General features: G+C 47.1%; 1 protein-coding gene across 1 annotated transcript in view; it reads left to right on the forward strand.

The window, feature by feature from the left end:
• Positions 1 to 17,573, forward strand: part of EPG5 (ectopic P-granules autophagy protein 5 homolog) — an 83,297-nt gene that overhangs the window by 4,854 nt on the left and 60,870 nt on the right. Inside the window, exons 3-10 of the mRNA XM_018568281.1 lie at positions 883 to 1,019; positions 5,446 to 5,553; positions 6,356 to 6,429; positions 11,711 to 11,816; positions 12,634 to 12,748; positions 14,100 to 14,250; positions 15,731 to 15,886; positions 17,218 to 17,375. Coding sequence (XP_018423783.1) covers positions 883 to 1,019; positions 5,446 to 5,553; positions 6,356 to 6,429; positions 11,711 to 11,816; positions 12,634 to 12,748; positions 14,100 to 14,250; positions 15,731 to 15,886; positions 17,218 to 17,375 — 1,005 coding nt within the window. The remainder of the gene's footprint in view (positions 1 to 882; positions 1,020 to 5,445; positions 5,554 to 6,355; positions 6,430 to 11,710; positions 11,817 to 12,633; positions 12,749 to 14,099; positions 14,251 to 15,730; positions 15,887 to 17,217; positions 17,376 to 17,573) is intronic.

The raw sequence follows: 17,573 nt of genomic DNA on the forward strand, positions 1-17,573 counted from the left end.
GTCATCAGCGGCTTGTGAGCCGCTGATGACAGCTATTAATTTAAAGGGGACAGTCTGCTGAACAGTTCTACTATAAGCTGATAGTCGCTAAAGCGACCATCAGCTTATAGTAGAACTGTAAATGCCAGGTCCGTACGACGTACTGAGCTGGCCAGCTGGAAGCACTTTTGTAGCTCCGTACGACGTACGTCCTTGGCAGCGAAAGGGTTAATGTGTGTGCATTTATTACTTTTTGGATAAGCTGGACTTGGCCTTTAAGCCTTATAAAACTTACCTAATGGGGTGGGCCGGTAGATACTGCTGGCAATCGTCTTTGGGATCTGGATGGACCCAGGATCCTTCTCCTTCTTTAGGGGGGCAAAAATAAAGACAAAATACTCACCCAATTCTCAGGCCTGCCTGGCTGCTTACACTGGCCCCGGCAACCTCTTCTTCCCTTGGCTCCAGTGGTCTAAGGACCCGTGACATCCTCGCGTCTTATGCAGGTCCATTAGATGTGAGGACGCCGCGGGACATACCAAAGCCAGAGCGTTCACTGCTGCAGGACCGAGGATCAGTTGAGTATATCATCTTTATTTTTTTGCCCGTAGACCAAAACGACTTAATGCCTCTGCGATAAGTGGCTGCTGTCACCCCTTTAGTATTATTATATAAGGTTTGTGAAGTAAATACATAATGACATTTTAAAAATGTGCAAGAATTTAATTTGGTAAAAGCAATAATGGTGCTTTTTTCCTCATGCATGGACTGTCACATAAAGATGAAAGAATGATGGCTCCATGGACTTTCAGGTCATCTCCATGAAGCTGTATAGTAAATATTGTTCCTGATGTTCACTTTGCCATGTTCTTCCCATCATCCTCCCCTCCATGTTTCCCGCAGCTCCTCAGAAGCTGGAGGGATCTCACTCCGATCTCATCTTATTGAAGGAATGTATCAGTGTTTTGTTCAGCTTCACCCGGCGGCTCATCGAGGACACCCAGTTCCAGAATGACATTCTGCTGTGGCTTCAGAAGCTGGTAAGTGCTTTTCAGGTCCCGGACGCTCACTGTTCTGAAATTCATTATGTAGAACATCTTTCCAAACTTGACAGCGTGCGACTAGAATGTCTCTGGAGGCCTCATAGATGTTGTTATTATTATTATTATACAGAATTTATATAGCGCCAGTTTGCACAGTGCTTTACAATATAAGGAAGACATTACAATTACAATACAAGACAAGATGGTAAGGAGGGGCCTGCCCCTGAGGGCTTACATTCAAATACCGTCCTATTCTGTCACACCCCTGCAGAATTTTCAGCCAGAGCATTTAGACGTTTGCCGTAGATGGCAACCAGGCAGTTGAGTTTTTGTCAGAAAATAATTTCATAGGCACTGTGAGGCAAAAATCTGTGAACACCTGATCATCACACCTATATGAGCTTGCTGGACATCCCATTCCAAAACTATTGGTGATAATATGGAGTTGGCTCCCCTTTCCGGCTACACCAGCTTCCACTTTTCTGGAAGGCTTTTTTTTAGAGGGTGTCTGTTGGAATTTGTGCCCGTTCAGCCATATAAGCATTTGTAGGGTCAATTGCTGATGTTGAAGGTGAAGGCCTGACTTGCAATCAGCATTCCAATTCATCCCGTACAGTAGGGTTGAGGTCCGGGCTTTGTGCAGGACACCTGAGTTCCTCCACACCAGTCTGATCAAACCATGACTTTATGGAGATTTATGCACAGGGCCCAGTCATGCTGCCATGCATTCCAATTTATCTCAAAAGTTGCATAGGGTTGAGGTCAGAGCTCTGTGCCGGCCACCTGAGTTCCGTCACACCAGTCTGGTCAAAGCATGACTATATGGAGATTAGTGCGCAGGGCACAGTCATGCTGTCATGCATTCTATTTCATTCCAAAGCTATGTAGGGTTGAGGTCAGGGCTCTGTGCAGGCCACTTGAGTTCCTTCACATCATACAAATCAAACCATGTCTTTATGGAGATTTGTGCACAGGAGCATAGCCATGCTGGGACAAATGTCTAAGGGGGTAATTCACGAAGGAGCCGAAGGATGCAGCCGTAGCTTCGGCTGATCCTTCAGCTCTCTTCGGCCGCCGGAGCCCTTTGGTTCAGTCGAACCGTGATCTCACGGCTGGCTCTGCCCAGTTGTAATGACAGATTCGCATGACCTGGGGACGCTGAACTGTCATTAAACAATAACAACTGGGTGGAGCCGGCCGTGATGTCACGGCCGGCTCCACCCAGTTGTTATTCATTGGCCGGGACCTGCTAGAAGACTCTAGCAGGTGACGGCCAATAGGAAACCATTGGGCAGAGCTAGCTGTCACTGGTTTTTTTTTTTTTTTTAAATCTTTATTTTTTAATTTTACTATTTGTTTACATTTTAAAAAACATTTTCAGCCCTTTTCATTGATTTCCTATTCCACTCGGTACCACGGAGATACCGGAGAATAGCTGACCGGAATGCCGCTACTCACTCACTACCGTTCGGCCTATATGAGATCAGCTCAGCCGATCCAGATTTTGGACAAGCTAGAAGTGAATAGCCGAACTTCATTTCGGCTGGGGTATTCACTCAGCTGCCTTCAACAGCTTTGTGAAAAACTCCCTAAATGTCTCTGTATGCTGTAGCATTAAAGGAGAACTACGAGGTGGGTGATTTTCACTCAGGCTCATAATCTGAGCTGACCTGTGACAATGAAAATGTCACACGTGGGCTCAGTAGATCGGGAAATGAGCGAACACATACCGTCGCTCGCTCACTTCTCAATCCTGTCACTGCAGAGAGCCGTGACAGGGGAGGGACTGGATTCCCCCCTTCCCTGTCAGATCATTCAGCGCTGACTGGCGGAACGGATGGGGGAGGGGGCGGGTACAGCTGGCTCTTCCTCTAGATGGGCATAGCCCGCTGTCACTCACGCAGCTGGGTAGATGCAGACATAATTGTCGGGATCCGTCCTGGCTGCGGCGTCTCAGTATACCGCGAGCTGTAGCTTGCGGTATACTGAGCTTTGGGTGACGGGAGGGCGCTAGTTTGTGTCCTCCCGTTACCCTTAGGAGAACTATGGGGAAAACCCCTAACCCCATAGTTCTCCTTTAACAGTGTCCTTCACTGGAAACCCATGAACTCAGTCATTTGGAGGGTGCTCAACATACTTTGGGTCATATAGGTAGTTGTGATGGTTAAATGGCCACAAACAGTTGGCCATAGTGTACTTTTCAATGCCACTAGTACAAGTACCTGAATCTGAATTGGTCACAACCTCTTGTACAGCAGACTAGGTGGAGGGCACAGCACTAGGGACCACTCAGGCCTGCTGAATACACTCGTGCTGCCAACAGGCTCATAGGAGGAATGAGGAATGGGTGACCTCATAAGTGTGTCGCTTCTCCATCATTGTCCAGTGACAGGCTGGGGTCAGGTCACCATCCTGGTTGTGCTGTGTGGCAGAGCTTTGTGTAACGGCTGGATTGAAAGAAATAAGAATTGTTTGGTAGGTAAAACAACTCCCTTATGTAGGGGCGAGGGGTTACTTACATATGTGTGCATATGAGGCTACATATGCACACATATGTAAGGAGATAGGATGACTTGGCAATTGCAAGGAAGACCTTTTAGGTGAATGTTACGTGCTTTGGGTTTCAGTTTAACAACCACTTATCACTTGGTCTTTGTTGATCCAGAACACTGGTTGGCAGAGGGTACCGTAGCCTTTGGTCTCATTTGGTGATTCTGGTCAGCGGGTGGTGAAGCTACGACTGTACGCAGTACATGTAAGGTGACTTCACTTCTGGCAGGGAGCCCTTTGCAGTATGATGGGTCCGACAATGAAGATGCTGGAGAGATGTTGTTTCCATAGAAACTTCTCCGTCTAATGGAAGACGGGAGCCACCTGACACATCTCGTTTTGTGCTCTGAATGGTCCATTCTCCCCTCGTCCCTCATTATGTTATTTAGAATCTTCACACAGGGGGCTCAGGGAATGAATAGGCCTCTTTATGGAACGTTTTTAGTACTTCTGTAAAATGGATGTCCGCTTAGAGCTTCAATTTCAGTTTTTTTGGTAGAGCTGAAGAGCTTAACATGATTGGGTTTTTTTGGTCCCTCAAAGCCTCAGCCAAGCCTGTTACTGCGTATGCACAGTTGCCACTGCCATTGGGAATGGAGTCACACTCTCTTCATAATAGATTTCACATTTAAAAGCCGTAGGTGTAGTGGGAACACCCCAAGGTGAGTGGAATCACCTAAAACTCCCAAGCAGGAATAAAGCCAGGGACTATGGAAGGAGGTTTTTTTTTGCTGCAAGTGTGACATGCTGGGTGAGATTGTTGCAGAGATTAGTGACCTGGCACTGTTTTCCCATGGGCCCAGGGTGGGTTAATGATACACCCTTTAGGGGACATGTCATTGACTTCCTGAGCTCACAGGAAGTAGGTGCCGGAGCTCAAAGCGGTGAGTCGGCAGGGGCCAATGAGATGGGGGTAGGGTTGCCACCTGTCCTGGATTCACCTGGACAGTCTGGGTTTTGAGTCCTGTATGTGCTGTTTCCGGGTTTTGGGCCAGCTGAAACCCAGACACAGCACATTCAGGACTCAAAATCCGGACCGTCCAGGTGAATCCGGGAAAGGTGGCAACCCTAGATGGGGGTTAGTATTGCATTCAGATTTGATTTTTTAATTTAAAGGGTTTCCACTTCCTATCTCGCCCCCAATTCCCCCCCGCTGCTCTTACCTGTCAACAAGCCCCTCCCCTCCACAACTACTGGTGTAGAACCTGAGTGCTGTACACAGCAGCGCAGCCCTGCGGTCTGTATTTTATATACTGCTCGTAACTGTCGAACACTCATTGGTCAGTGCAGTCACCTGACCAATGAGAAGCACTTTTTGACCATGCTGACCAATCAAAAGCGCTTGATTCTGAAGAAGCGCTTCTCATTTGTCAGCATGGTCAAATGAGAATGCTGACAAATGAGAAGCGCTTAGCAACACGTGAAGCCAGATTCCTGGCCAGTCGGAAAGCCAGAAGGCGGTCATAACCCACCACCCGGTTTCCTGATTGGAAAGGAAGCCAGCTCCATGCTCCCTCGGCACTGCCGGTCAGAGGGAGATCTCCCGGTATCTGAGGCAAGTATCGGAGCATTCGTACTCGCCCAAATACTCGGTACGTGTTTGCTAAGCAGCCTGGCTTCCTAACCAATCAGGAAGCCGGGCTGCACCCCATGACTACCCAGCTTCCTGATAATCGGGGCACAAGGAACCGGTACTCTGTATGGGCGAGTACCGGAAAAAAAAGTATCGGTGGTCGTACTCGATACCGAAAAACCAGTATCAGTGCATTCATAATTTGATATAATTTTGGGAATTGGCTTCACAAAATATTTATATTTTAATATAAGTGTTACATTATTGGCTCACCTGTGTATTCCTCCTCTTCTTATTTAGGTCTCTGTGCTGCTGAAAGTCGGCTGTTTGGGGGATCATCTCTTCCTCCTAAACCACGTCCTGCGCTGTCCTGCTGGCATTAATAAATGGGCAGTTCCCTTCATACAGGTAAGCAGGTTGTAGAAGTGCCGCCCTGCGGGCTGAACAATACATAACGCTTGGTTTCCTCCATCCACGCTAAGGAGCATGAATGGGGGATCTCCCCTGCCGGATTTTGTATTCTGACAGCTGGCACCCGCAGCTGTCAGAACACATAAACGGGGACTGCAGCTGATTGGCTTCGGTCACTGTTCCGCCATTCATTTTTGGATGGGCTCCTTCAACAAAAGCTCATTGAAAAATCGACTTTTGTCAAATGGAGGTGCACAGTCAGGGCCACACATGGCTCAGGTTTCGGCAGTCAGCAGGACTTGCCCAAAATGTAACCAGTGTACGGCCAGCTTAGGCCACCGGTGAAGGGTACCTCCTTTAACCCTGTTGCTGCCAATGACATATGCTGTACGTCACTGGGAATAGGCCCCTGTAAACCTGCTTCCACGGGCTGGTGAACAGGGTCCCCCCCCGCCAGTGAACAGTGCTAGAGAAGCTGGGGAAGAAGCTATTCAAGCCTGGTCTGTGCATGAATAGCCTTGTTTGAAGTGGAAAGGTGACATTAGTGTTCTAATAAACCCCTAACATCACCTTAAAGAGAACCTGTCACCACTAATATGCTATCACATAGGTGGCTTGTGAAGCCCTCCCCCCCTCATGTGATAGCATTTAAAATAAGAGTTAGATTGTAGTTAACATTTCCAGCAGATTTTACACTGTGTCAGAAAAGCGCCCCATATCTTATAATGCTTTCCAATACAGATGGGGATATGCTGGACAATATTCTTGTTGTTTCTGAAATGCCTTTTGTGTTTTTCAGGTCCGAGTTTTGCACAATCCAGCCGGCGTGTTCCACTTCATGCAGCAGCTCGCCGTTCTCATGTGTCCGGTCAGGTAAGATATCTCCGCTAATGTCTGCAGGTGCGGTCGCTGTCACCGTGTCATTAACTTGAATAGATACAGCGGCCGCATCTGAACTGGACACCTGGCATTCCTGCTGGAAGAATCCATAGGTTCTTGACGCAGGAATCCCAGAGCGCAGCATTAATTCCTCTTGTGCAAAATCGTGAGTCACCCTAGTCTAAAATGTAAGGGGGTGGGGGGGGGTTCCATGCAAAAACACATGAAAAAGATCCATTCTTCGCATTGAAGTGCTCCCTTCAAAACAAGAGCCCCCCTTCACATCAAAGCCCACCTTTCACATCAGAATTCTTCCTTTCACATCATAGTCCCCCTCTACATCAGTAGATCCCCTACGTCAGGGTCTCCCCTCCTCTTCACGTCAGGGTCTCCCCTCCTCTTCACGTCAGGGTCTCCCCTCCTCTTCACGTCAGGGTCTCCCCTCCTCTTCACGTCAGGGTCCCCCCTCCTCTTCACGTCAGGGTCCCCCCTCCTCTTCACGTCAGGGTCCCCCCTCCTCTTCACGTCAGGGTCCCCCCTCCTCTTCACGTCAGGGTCCCCCCTCCTCTTCACGTCAGGGTCCCCCCTCCTCTTCACGTCAGGGTCCCCCCTCCTCTTCACGTCAGGGTCAAAGAATTGTTTGGTAGGTAAAACAACTCCCTTATGTAGGGGCGAGGGGTTACTTACATATGTGTGCATATGAGGCTACATATGCACACATATGTAAGGAGATAGGATGACTTGGCAATTGCAAGGAAGACCTTTTAGGTGAATGTTACGTGCTTTGGGTTTCAGTTTAACAACCACTTATCACTTGGTCTTTGTTGATCCAGAACACTGGTTGGCAGAGGGTACCGTAGCCTTTGGTCTCATTTGGTGATTCTGGTCAGCGGGTGGTGAAGCTACGACTGTACGCAGTACATGTAAGGTGACTTCACTTCTGGCAGGGAGCCCTTTGCAGTATGATGGGTCCGACAATGAAGATGCTGGAGAGATGTTGTTTCCATAGAAACTTCTCCGTCTAATGGAAGACGGGAGCCACCTGACACATCTCGTTTTGTGCTCTGAATGGTCCATTCTCCCCTCGTCCCTCATTATGTTATTTAGAATCTTCACACAGGGGGCTCAGGGAATGAATAGGCCTCTTTATGGAACGTTTTTAGTACTTCTGTAAAATGGATGTCCGCTTAGAGCTTCAATTTCAGTTTTTTTGGTAGAGCTGAAGAGCTTAACATGATTGGGTTTTTTTGGTCCCTCAAAGCCTCAGCCAAGCCTGTTACTGCGTATGCACAGTTGCCACTGCCATTGGGAATGGAGTCACACTCTCTTCATAATAGATTTCACATTTAAAAGCCGTAGGTGTAGTGGGAACACCCCAAGGTGAGTGGAATCACCTAAAACTCCCAAGCAGGAATAAAGCCAGGGACTATGGAAGGAGGTTTTTTTTTGCTGCAAGTGTGACATGCTGGGTGAGATTGTTGCAGAGATTAGTGACCTGGCACTGTTTTCCCATGGGCCCAGGGTGGGTTAATGATACACCCTTTAGGGGACATGTCATTGACTTCCTGAGCTCACAGGAAGTAGGTGCCGGAGCTCAAAGCGGTGAGTCGGCAGGGGCCAATGAGATGGGGGTAGGGTTGCCACCTGTCCTGGATTCACCTGGACAGTCTGGGTTTTGAGTCCTGTATGTGCTGTTTCCGGGTTTTGGGCCAGCTGAAACCCAGACACAGCACATTCAGGACTCAAAATCCGGACCGTCCAGGTGAATCCGGGAAAGGTGGCAACCCTAGATGGGGGTTAGTATTGCATTCAGATTTGATTTTTTAATTTAAAGGGTTTCCACTTCCTATCTCGCCCCCAATTCCCCCCCGCTGCTCTTACCTGTCAACAAGCCCCTCCCCTCCACAACTACTGGTGTAGAACCTGAGTGCTGTACACAGCAGCGCAGCCCTGCGGTCTGTATTTTATATACTGCTCGTAACTGTCGAACACTCATTGGTCAGTGCAGTCACCTGACCAATGAGAAGCACTTTTTGACCATGCTGACCAATCAAAAGCGCTTGATTCTGAAGAAGCGCTTCTCATTTGTCAGCATGGTCAAATGAGAATGCTGACAAATGAGAAGCGCTTAGCAACACGTGAAGCCAGATTCCTGGCCAGTCGGAAAGCCAGAAGGCGGTCATAACCCACCACCCGGTTTCCTGATTGGAAAGGAAGCCAGCTCCATGCTCCCTCGGCACTGCCGGTCAGAGGGAGATCTCCCGGTATCTGAGGCAAGTATCGGAGCATTCGTACTCGCCCAAATACTCGGTACGTGTTTGCTAAGCAGCCTGGCTTCCTAACCAATCAGGAAGCCGGGCTGCACCCCATGACTACCCAGCTTCCTGATAATCGGGGCACAAGGAACCGGTACTCTGTATGGGCGAGTACCGGAAAAAAAAGTATCGGTGGTCGTACTCGATACCGAAAAACCAGTATCAGTGCATTCATAATTTGATATAATTTTGGGAATTGGCTTCACAAAATATTTATATTTTAATATAAGTGTTACATTATTGGCTCACCTGTGTATTCCTCCTCTTCTTATTTAGGTCTCTGTGCTGCTGAAAGTCGGCTGTTTGGGGGATCATCTCTTCCTCCTAAACCACGTCCTGCGCTGTCCTGCTGGCATTAATAAATGGGCAGTTCCCTTCATACAGGTAAGCAGGTTGTAGAAGTGCCGCCCTGCGGGCTGAACAATACATAACGCTTGGTTTCCTCCATCCACGCTAAGGAGCATGAATGGGGGATCTCCCCTGCCGGATTTTGTATTCTGACAGCTGGCACCCGCAGCTGTCAGAACACATAAACGGGGACTGCAGCTGATTGGCTTCGGTCACTGTTCCGCCATTCATTTTTGGATGGGCTCCTTCAACAAAAGCTCATTGAAAAATCGACTTTTGTCAAATGGAGGTGCACAGTCAGGGCCACACATGGCTCAGGTTTCGGCAGTCAGCAGGACTTGCCCAAAATGTAACCAGTGTACGGCCAGCTTAGGCCACCGGTGAAGGGTACCTCCTTTAACCCTGTTGCTGCCAATGACATATGCTGTACGTCACTGGGAATAGGCCCCTGTAAACCTGCTTCCACGGGCTGGTGAACAGGGTCCCCCCCCGCCAGTGAACAGTGCTAGAGAAGCTGGGGAAGAAGCTATTCAAGCCTGGTCTGTGCATGAATAGCCTTGTTTGAAGTGGAAAGGTGACATTAGTGTTCTAATAAACCCCTAACATCACCTTAAAGAGAACCTGTCACCACTAATATGCTATCACATAGGTGGCTTGTGAAGCCCTCCCCCCCTCATGTGATAGCATTTAAAATAAGAGTTAGATTGTAGTTAACATTTCCAGCAGATTTTACACTGTGTCAGAAAAGCGCCCCATATCTTATAATGCTTTCCAATACAGATGGGGATATGCTGGACAATATTCTTGTTGTTTCTGAAATGCCTTTTGTGTTTTTCAGGTCCGAGTTTTGCACAATCCAGCCGGCGTGTTCCACTTCATGCAGCAGCTCGCCGTTCTCATGTGTCCGGTCAGGTAAGATATCTCCGCTAATGTCTGCAGGTGCGGTCGCTGTCACCGTGTCATTAACTTGAATAGATACAGCGGCCGCATCTGAACTGGACACCTGGCATTCCTGCTGGAAGAATCCATAGGTTCTTGACGCAGGAATCCCAGAGCGCAGCATTAATTCCTCTTGTGCAAAATCGTGAGTCACCCTAGTCTAAAATGTAAGGGGGTGGGGGGGGGTTCCATGCAAAAACACATGAAAAAGATCCATTCTTCGCATTGAAGTGCTCCCTTCAAAACAAGAGCCCCCCTTCACATCAAAGCCCACCTTTCACATCAGAATTCTTCCTTTCACATCATAGTCCCCCTCTACATCAGTAGATCCCCTACGTCAGGGTCTCCCCTCCTCTTCACGTCAGGGTCTCCCCTCCTCTTCACGTCAGGGTCTCCCCCCCTCTTCACGTCAGGGTCTCCCCCCCTCTTCACAGCAGAATGTCTTTTCCACGTGAGAAGCCCCCTTCACATCAGAGTCTCCCTTCCTTTTACATCAGGCGTCCCCCTTCCTCTTACGTCAGGGTCCCCCCTTTATATCGGAGCCCCCCTTTTTACTTCAGAGTCCTACCATCACAAACTTTCCAGGCACCCCTGAGGAAGCCAGAAGGCCCCCTGGTTGAGAAAGTCTGATCTAGAATGTGGTTGCCTAATGTGAGCAATTTGTTTATACTGATCCCAATGACTGACTTTCGGGGCTCATCTGAAACGATCACATAGACATGCCTGGAGAACCCGTTGGTGTCTTTCTGAGACTCTGCTCTGCTGTTGCCTGTGACCACAGACATGTAGTTATTGTTGGCTGCTGCTGGTGATCTGTATTGGTACCTGTATTGGTATTTCAGCTGTATAGTTACTGCAGCTGTTTGTCTGGAGTTTACTTTAAATCTAAACTTTGGCTGAATTGAACATTTAAAGCTGAAGTTTAAAATGTTAAAAAGCTTTAAATATTTTGCCTTCCCTGGACCCTCCCTCTACCCCCATCTCATCTACATGCTAATGGTATTTTTAAATAAAACCTTTCTGTTTGTCATCATTGGGACTCTGTGCAATTCAGTAAGATCATTGCTGGTGGGAGGGGCCAGCAGGGTTCGGTACATAGCTTCCTGAAAACATTGCAACACCCTGTCTCAGTATTGCTCTCAAGAGCCCTCAGTCCTGATGCAAGCAATGGGCTGGCCTTTGGGAGGAGTTATGCAAATATCATCATGCCTTGATGGGTTGGTGTCAGTCTGGAGAAGTAGAAGTTCCTAGGCAGGGTGCATTTGCATACAGAACTTTCTAGGCCACACCCACAGGTGATGCTGAGCCTGAAAGGACTGAAATCCAATGAAATAAAAGGGCGGGGCCAGGGACAGTCAGGCTGGGGAGGAAAGTGCTAGAGATGATGCTGGACGTCCTCCATCCAAGACGGGTTCTCTGACTCGCTGCAACTTCTAATGCATATTGTGAGGAGCTCACAGTGTGCAGTGTAATCAGAGGAAGCCATTTCAGTCCGGGAGAGGAGCCGGTGCAACTGTGCAAGACTGAAGGGAAGGCCGGAGTTCAGATATAAGACTGAAGGGGAGGCCGGAGGTCACATATAAGACTGAAGGGAAGGCCGGAGTTCAGCTTTGTCTGGATTGCTTGGTGCGATCTTATTAGGGGTAACATTTCTTTCTCGACCTTTGTTTTAGAAACCGCACCGACTTCCTGTGTCATATGAAACCCAATGAGAGAAAAGGCTCCTCGGCGGGAAAAGAGTCTGGAAACTGGACACTGGTGGATGAGGGAGGCGAGGAGGTAAGACAAGTCTGTATAGTGCTGGTTATTCTCAAATGTGTGTTTTTGTAAAAGAAGTAAAGATATAAATGTTGTATAAATCTAATAAAGTGATTATTTAGGCAAAACCCTTTTTTCCCGTTCTCATTAGACCTTCTGTTTTCCTTTTTATTGCTGTCTGAGTCCCCATTGGGGAGATTCCGCCCCTATACTCGTTCAGAGTTGTCCCCAGAAAAAGAAGGAAAAATCTTCTAGTGGAGAAACCTGTTCCAGGAATAACTGTCCTCACTTTGGGAGATTTTCTCTAACTTCCTGTTGCTTCTCTGGGACAGGAAGTAAAGAACTCCCCCTCCCCCCCCCATGGTACACAGACAACACAAAATATAACCTGATGGGTTTAGCCCTTTACTCCATTCAAAATCTAACAATTGGCTATACATGCACATAAATACTCGATTTTAAATGATTCCTCCATGGACAAGAAGAAGACTTTAATTGCCAACTTCAACCAGGACATTTGTTTCTTTGATGAAGTGGGGAAAGTTAGAACCTCTGTTGGCTTTTTATTGCTGTATATGTAGCCATGAGGGAGATTTCTCCTTACTTCCTGTTCAGGTGGTGGGTATCAGGTCAAGAAGTTAGAAGAAATTTACCCAACAGGTACATCAATGGCAGCAAAAGGTTGATGGAGGTTCTCTCTCTCTCTCACTCTGTCCAAAGTTAAAATAAAAGGTTTTGGTTTGAGTTGGGCTTGAGATGAACACGTATTGTCCAGTGCTAATACTGAACGGTGTGTTCAGACAGGTTCTCATTGCCTTCTGTGTCCCCTGTGTCATAGGATGAAGAGCCAGAGACAAGCTGGATGTTGCTGTCGGAAGAAGACCTTATTTGCCTTTTGGGACAGTTCCCGTTTCATGAACTTTTCAAGAATGTTCTCGGGTTCAATTCAAGAGGTAAGCTGTCTTCCATTAATAAGGCCTCATTCACACAGAGTAGAGTCAGGCCGTACAGATCCATGCGGCGTGCATGGCTGTATCGGGCCGGCCCCGGGAGGGACAGGTGCCGCGTGTGATTGCAAGCAGCAGCCTGTTCTTCCCTATGGGAGGATGCGGCCGTACGCTGACATACGCACACCCGAACTGCACATACACGTTGGTCCGGGTGTCCGTACTCGGACGCAGACAGGATGGATCCTGTCTGCGTCCGAGGACATGCAGTTCGGATGTGCGTTTGATAACCATGTGTTCATTTAATAAGAACCATGTCAAGTAAAAACAAGCGCAAGGTCCCTTCATCAGGAGTAACATTGACAGCATGGTTATCCTGAAAGGATTTTTGGTGTGCTGGTGACATTTCTTCAATTGATTCCTGTGATCATTATTGGGCCACTGAATGTACTTCAGAGAATCATGTCTCTTATTAGGAAGTACTGCAGCATTAGATATAGATATGTATTTTCATTCCCGTCCATTGTCCTCGGGAAGTATTAAACGTTTGTGTTATATTGCCGCCTGCAGGAGGATTGGACACTGGCAAACAAGTAACTGTAGGCCAGCTCAGGGTACAACCCTTCCTACTACCAGCATGCTTTTGTTTTTTGCTAGTGTCCTAGGAGGACGGATGAACTTCACGTTCCAGCCTTGTCAGCTGTGTGTATTCCCATCATAGACGATTGTCATTGAGATTACTTTAACTGGGTGTGCTTGGACCCAAGAGAGTGGACGCATCCTCTCTTTTCTGCAATTTGGTGTGGACCAATGATAAGCTCTTATTACCATCAAGGGCCATTTCTCTGCCCTTTCTGTTCCGTTTCAGAGACCGTTGGCTTCCCACTCTCGGATTAAGACCTTACGCTTTCCACTGTAATCAGGACATTGTTCATAAGTCAGTCTCTCTCCAACTCCATTTCATCAAAAGGAAACCTCCCTCCACTGTGTGGATGCAGTTTGAGCTGTACGCATAGTTTTGGCTTTGCAAGTCTGTGTTTATGCTCAAGAACTCGGTACTGATTTGCTACAAAACTGAGGCATGCTGGTAGTAAGAGGGGTAATGCTCTGGGCTGGCCTCCAATTTTTTTTTATTTACTCATCAGTGTTCAATCCTTCTGTAGGCGACAGTATAACCTAAAGGTTTAAGACTTCCTGTGTCCCTCTATGAATTTTAAGAAAAGGATTTATGGGGAGTAGAAAGATCCTATTTTATGAGATAGGAACAAGGTTTTCCTGGGACTGGAAGTGGCATTAATGTTATATTTCACTTGAATATATTTTACTGATATTTTGTCTTATCTCTTTTGTTCACTAGAGGAATATTTCCCTGAAAAAACCACACCACAAGAAATGATGAAGATCTTTGCCTTTGCTAACTCCTTAGTCGAGCTTCTGGCCCTGGGCTTGGACACCTATAACAGGGCGCGATACCGCCAGTTTGTGAAAAGAATAGGACGCATTATCAGGTAATGAGCTTGATTTTGTATTATGGAGTTATTCAAAGTTGAAAACTATGGCACGTTAACGCCTTGCCGTCCGCCCATCGTAAAAATACGTGCGGACAGTGGATGCTTCCTGGCGGGTGAACGCCGGCACAGCGGCTACTAGTACAGAGAAGGAAGAGAGATCAGCATTTCCCCCACCGCTCATCTCTCCTCCTTCTCTTTCTAAAGGCGGAAGCGATGTGTATTGAGTCACTTCTGCCTTTTAGCTGTCATTTCTCTGGCTGCTAGCCAGGGAAAAAGCTGTAGATGCAGATCTCTGCTTCATCAGCTTCTTTGGGGGTTCCAAGGTGACATTAGGGGTCTTAGAGACCCCTAATGTCTCCATAATGTCAGAATAAAGCTGTATCTGTCCCTAAAACATGGTATAAAATTCATTTTGTTACAGCGTTGCATTACGGAATAAATGTCAGTCAAAGTACCGCAGCGCTGAATACTGAAAAATGGCCAGGACAGGAAGGGGGTGAAACACCCCGGCCAGCAAGTGGTTAATATAAAACTTTCTCTTCCGGTATAGAGGTTCTATTCAAGCCATATTGCACTGTGCTACAGTGCACGTGTTTTTGTGCATTGATGTGCTTTGTGGTGGGCTGCATTAGGCAGCCTTTTCAAAATGAAAGGGCTTCAAGGTACCTTAATGCACAACGAAAATGCACATTACCTCATGGTTGGGTGGTGTGAATGGGCCCTGAATGAATAAGCTGGTTGGCCAGTGCTGCCTAAATTCCAGTACCATGGGATTGAATAGCAAGGATCAGTATCTTGCTGTTGTTTGCCAGCCCCAGCAAATAGTGACAAAGAAATACTCTGAAAAATGTTAGAGAATATTCTGCTTCTTATTACAGTATGCTGGTAATATCATTCAGCAAATATGGCTTCCCCCGTGTCCATATAATTATAGAAACGCACATCATACATACACTTATCAGTCAAAACAATATGACCACCCACCAGTGGCATCACGTGGGGGGTGCGCGGTGACAGGGTGACACCAAAATGACTGACAGTCATCTTGGTATCACGTCAACTCCAACCACCCCCCTCTGAAAAGTCGGGCACTCGGTCATGGTCGGAGAGTCCAACAACTGCAAGAGAGAGAGGATGGGGCCCCTCCTCCGTCCATCACCAAGATAGCCAACCGGCAAGTATCAAAAAGATGTCCTTGCATGCGCGATGATGTCATGGTTGGGTGTCACTCGGTATCTGCTCCAGGTGACACCCGGCCTCGGGACGTCCCTGCCGCCCGCCTAATATTGAGCAGGTCCCCCTTTTGCCTCCAAAACATTCCTGACCCGCCAATGCATATGTATACTATACACACAAATATAAATGTAAGATTACAGTTTCTATTTCATGTAATATTAATGTCACATTTTCTTTTCAAGTTAATAAAGTTGTTTTTTTTATCTATCGAATAGTAAACTAGATCTGGTTTATTCTCTAGGATGACGCTAAGTTATGTCAGTGACCACTGGGCTCTGTACCTGAGGAGTAACTGTGACAAAGAGCAGACGTCCGAGCTGTACTCACTTGGGAAGCTGCAGGCGGTGTATGATGAACTCTTCCTGACCATGGTTCTTTATGTGCTGAAGGCTAAGAGGTATGAACATTTGGACACTGGGCACCCCCCAGCTTTACTTTACTGTACGCCCTGGTGTACAGTATTTACTATACGCCATGGCACCCAAAGGGTAAAAAAAGCTACACAACTGCAAAATTGACACCCTCATTTCCTGGGTATTTTTAAAATACGTGCAGCATATTAAAGGGATTAATGCTTGGCGAAATTGGCATACATTTTTTTTTGCCCAGATATAAACTTTAACAGAGACCGGACCCATTCATAGGAGGCATCCGTTGTCACCACCGCACCCACCCAGTTGGATTTGGGTTTTTGTCCGGTCAGGAGTGCAATGGGACAGGAGGATTAAGTAACCATTCATAGGAGGGACACATGCCCTCACCCCTGTTTGCAATTTTTAACCCTACTATAGCAGTTTACTTTACTTCCACACACTCCCAGCTACAATGTGGAAGTGATTCGGAAGGCTTTGGGGGCCAGGATCCTTGGCTTATGTAGTTGAGGTCCAGGGCTGTCAAACTATGGGATTGCAAGGGGCGATTCGCTAACAGATGCCACATACCGACAGCGAGTCATTATGGTATATTCTACGTACTATATACCCATGGGTATGTGATTCTGTGCATACCCATGGACGTGTTCTGTCCTAATTACTGCATATCACGTACTTTTAGTGAAGACATCGCCGTAGTGACAACACATGTAACAAACACACCTATATACCCTGATGTGACCTGAGTGACACTCTTCCATGATGTCATAGTGATGTCATAATGCTACCATAAACCAAAAGCATGAGAAAATAAGTGCAGCAATTACTGTACAATCGGTCACAGCATACAAATACCTCCTGTTAATGGGAACTGCAAATAGCCCTACATTCCCTTTCACTTCCTCGTAGGGAGTGAAAACTCCCGATTCCACCATTGCTAGGCAAAAGCAACTCCACAGACCAGCCCCAATCATGTCCTCTTTGATCCTTCGTATGGTTTATTGCAGCATTTATTTTCTCTTTTTTTTTTTTTTTCTTTGCTTTTTGGTGGCATTATGATGTCCCGGGAGGGCGTCACGTAGAAGTCTATATGTTATATTGGGGTATATGTGTGTTTTATGTAATTTCACTATGTGGCCTTGAGCAAGGGACCCTGAAACGTTGGTATTCTTTGACTTATGTGATGTTGCCTTCCCTATAAATAGTTGATATGCATTTTTTTTAGAGTGCTGGTGACTTTGTAGCTCCTAATTTGGCTCTGGCACAGCACTATCCATTGCAATCACTTTGAGCACACCAACAAATCTGTGAAACTGAAGTGCTGTAAGAAGTTTTATTTATCTGTCCTCTCTCGCAGGTTGGGGATTTGGCTCTTCATGTCTGAGATGCCCTATGGGACCCTGTCGAGCGGCATGCTCTGGAAGCTCTTCTACCTCATGCACCATACGGAGAACGAGAATATAGAGAGCCTGTACTCTGTGATTGACACGGCCACGTACAAGTCTTCTCTAAGCGGTATTTCTCATGTTTTAGAGCTCTGTGTTTTTGGGCCAAACCAGAGTTTGGACCTTGGAGATGGCCACAGGCTAATCCCTCACTGTAAACCATGGGTTGTGAGAGGCCTGCAAATCTTCTCTTACACTTGAATGTTGAACTATTGTGATGGGTAAAACTTACCGGCCCCCTCCTTCCTCCAACTTGGATACCGCCATT

The sequence above is a fragment of the Nanorana parkeri genome, unplaced genomic scaffold, assembly GCF_000935625.1.
Source record: "Nanorana parkeri isolate BGI_ZX_2015 unplaced genomic scaffold, ASM93562v1 scaffold1166, whole genome shotgun sequence".
NCBI classification, from domain to species: domain Eukaryota; kingdom Metazoa; phylum Chordata; class Amphibia; order Anura; family Dicroglossidae; genus Nanorana; species Nanorana parkeri.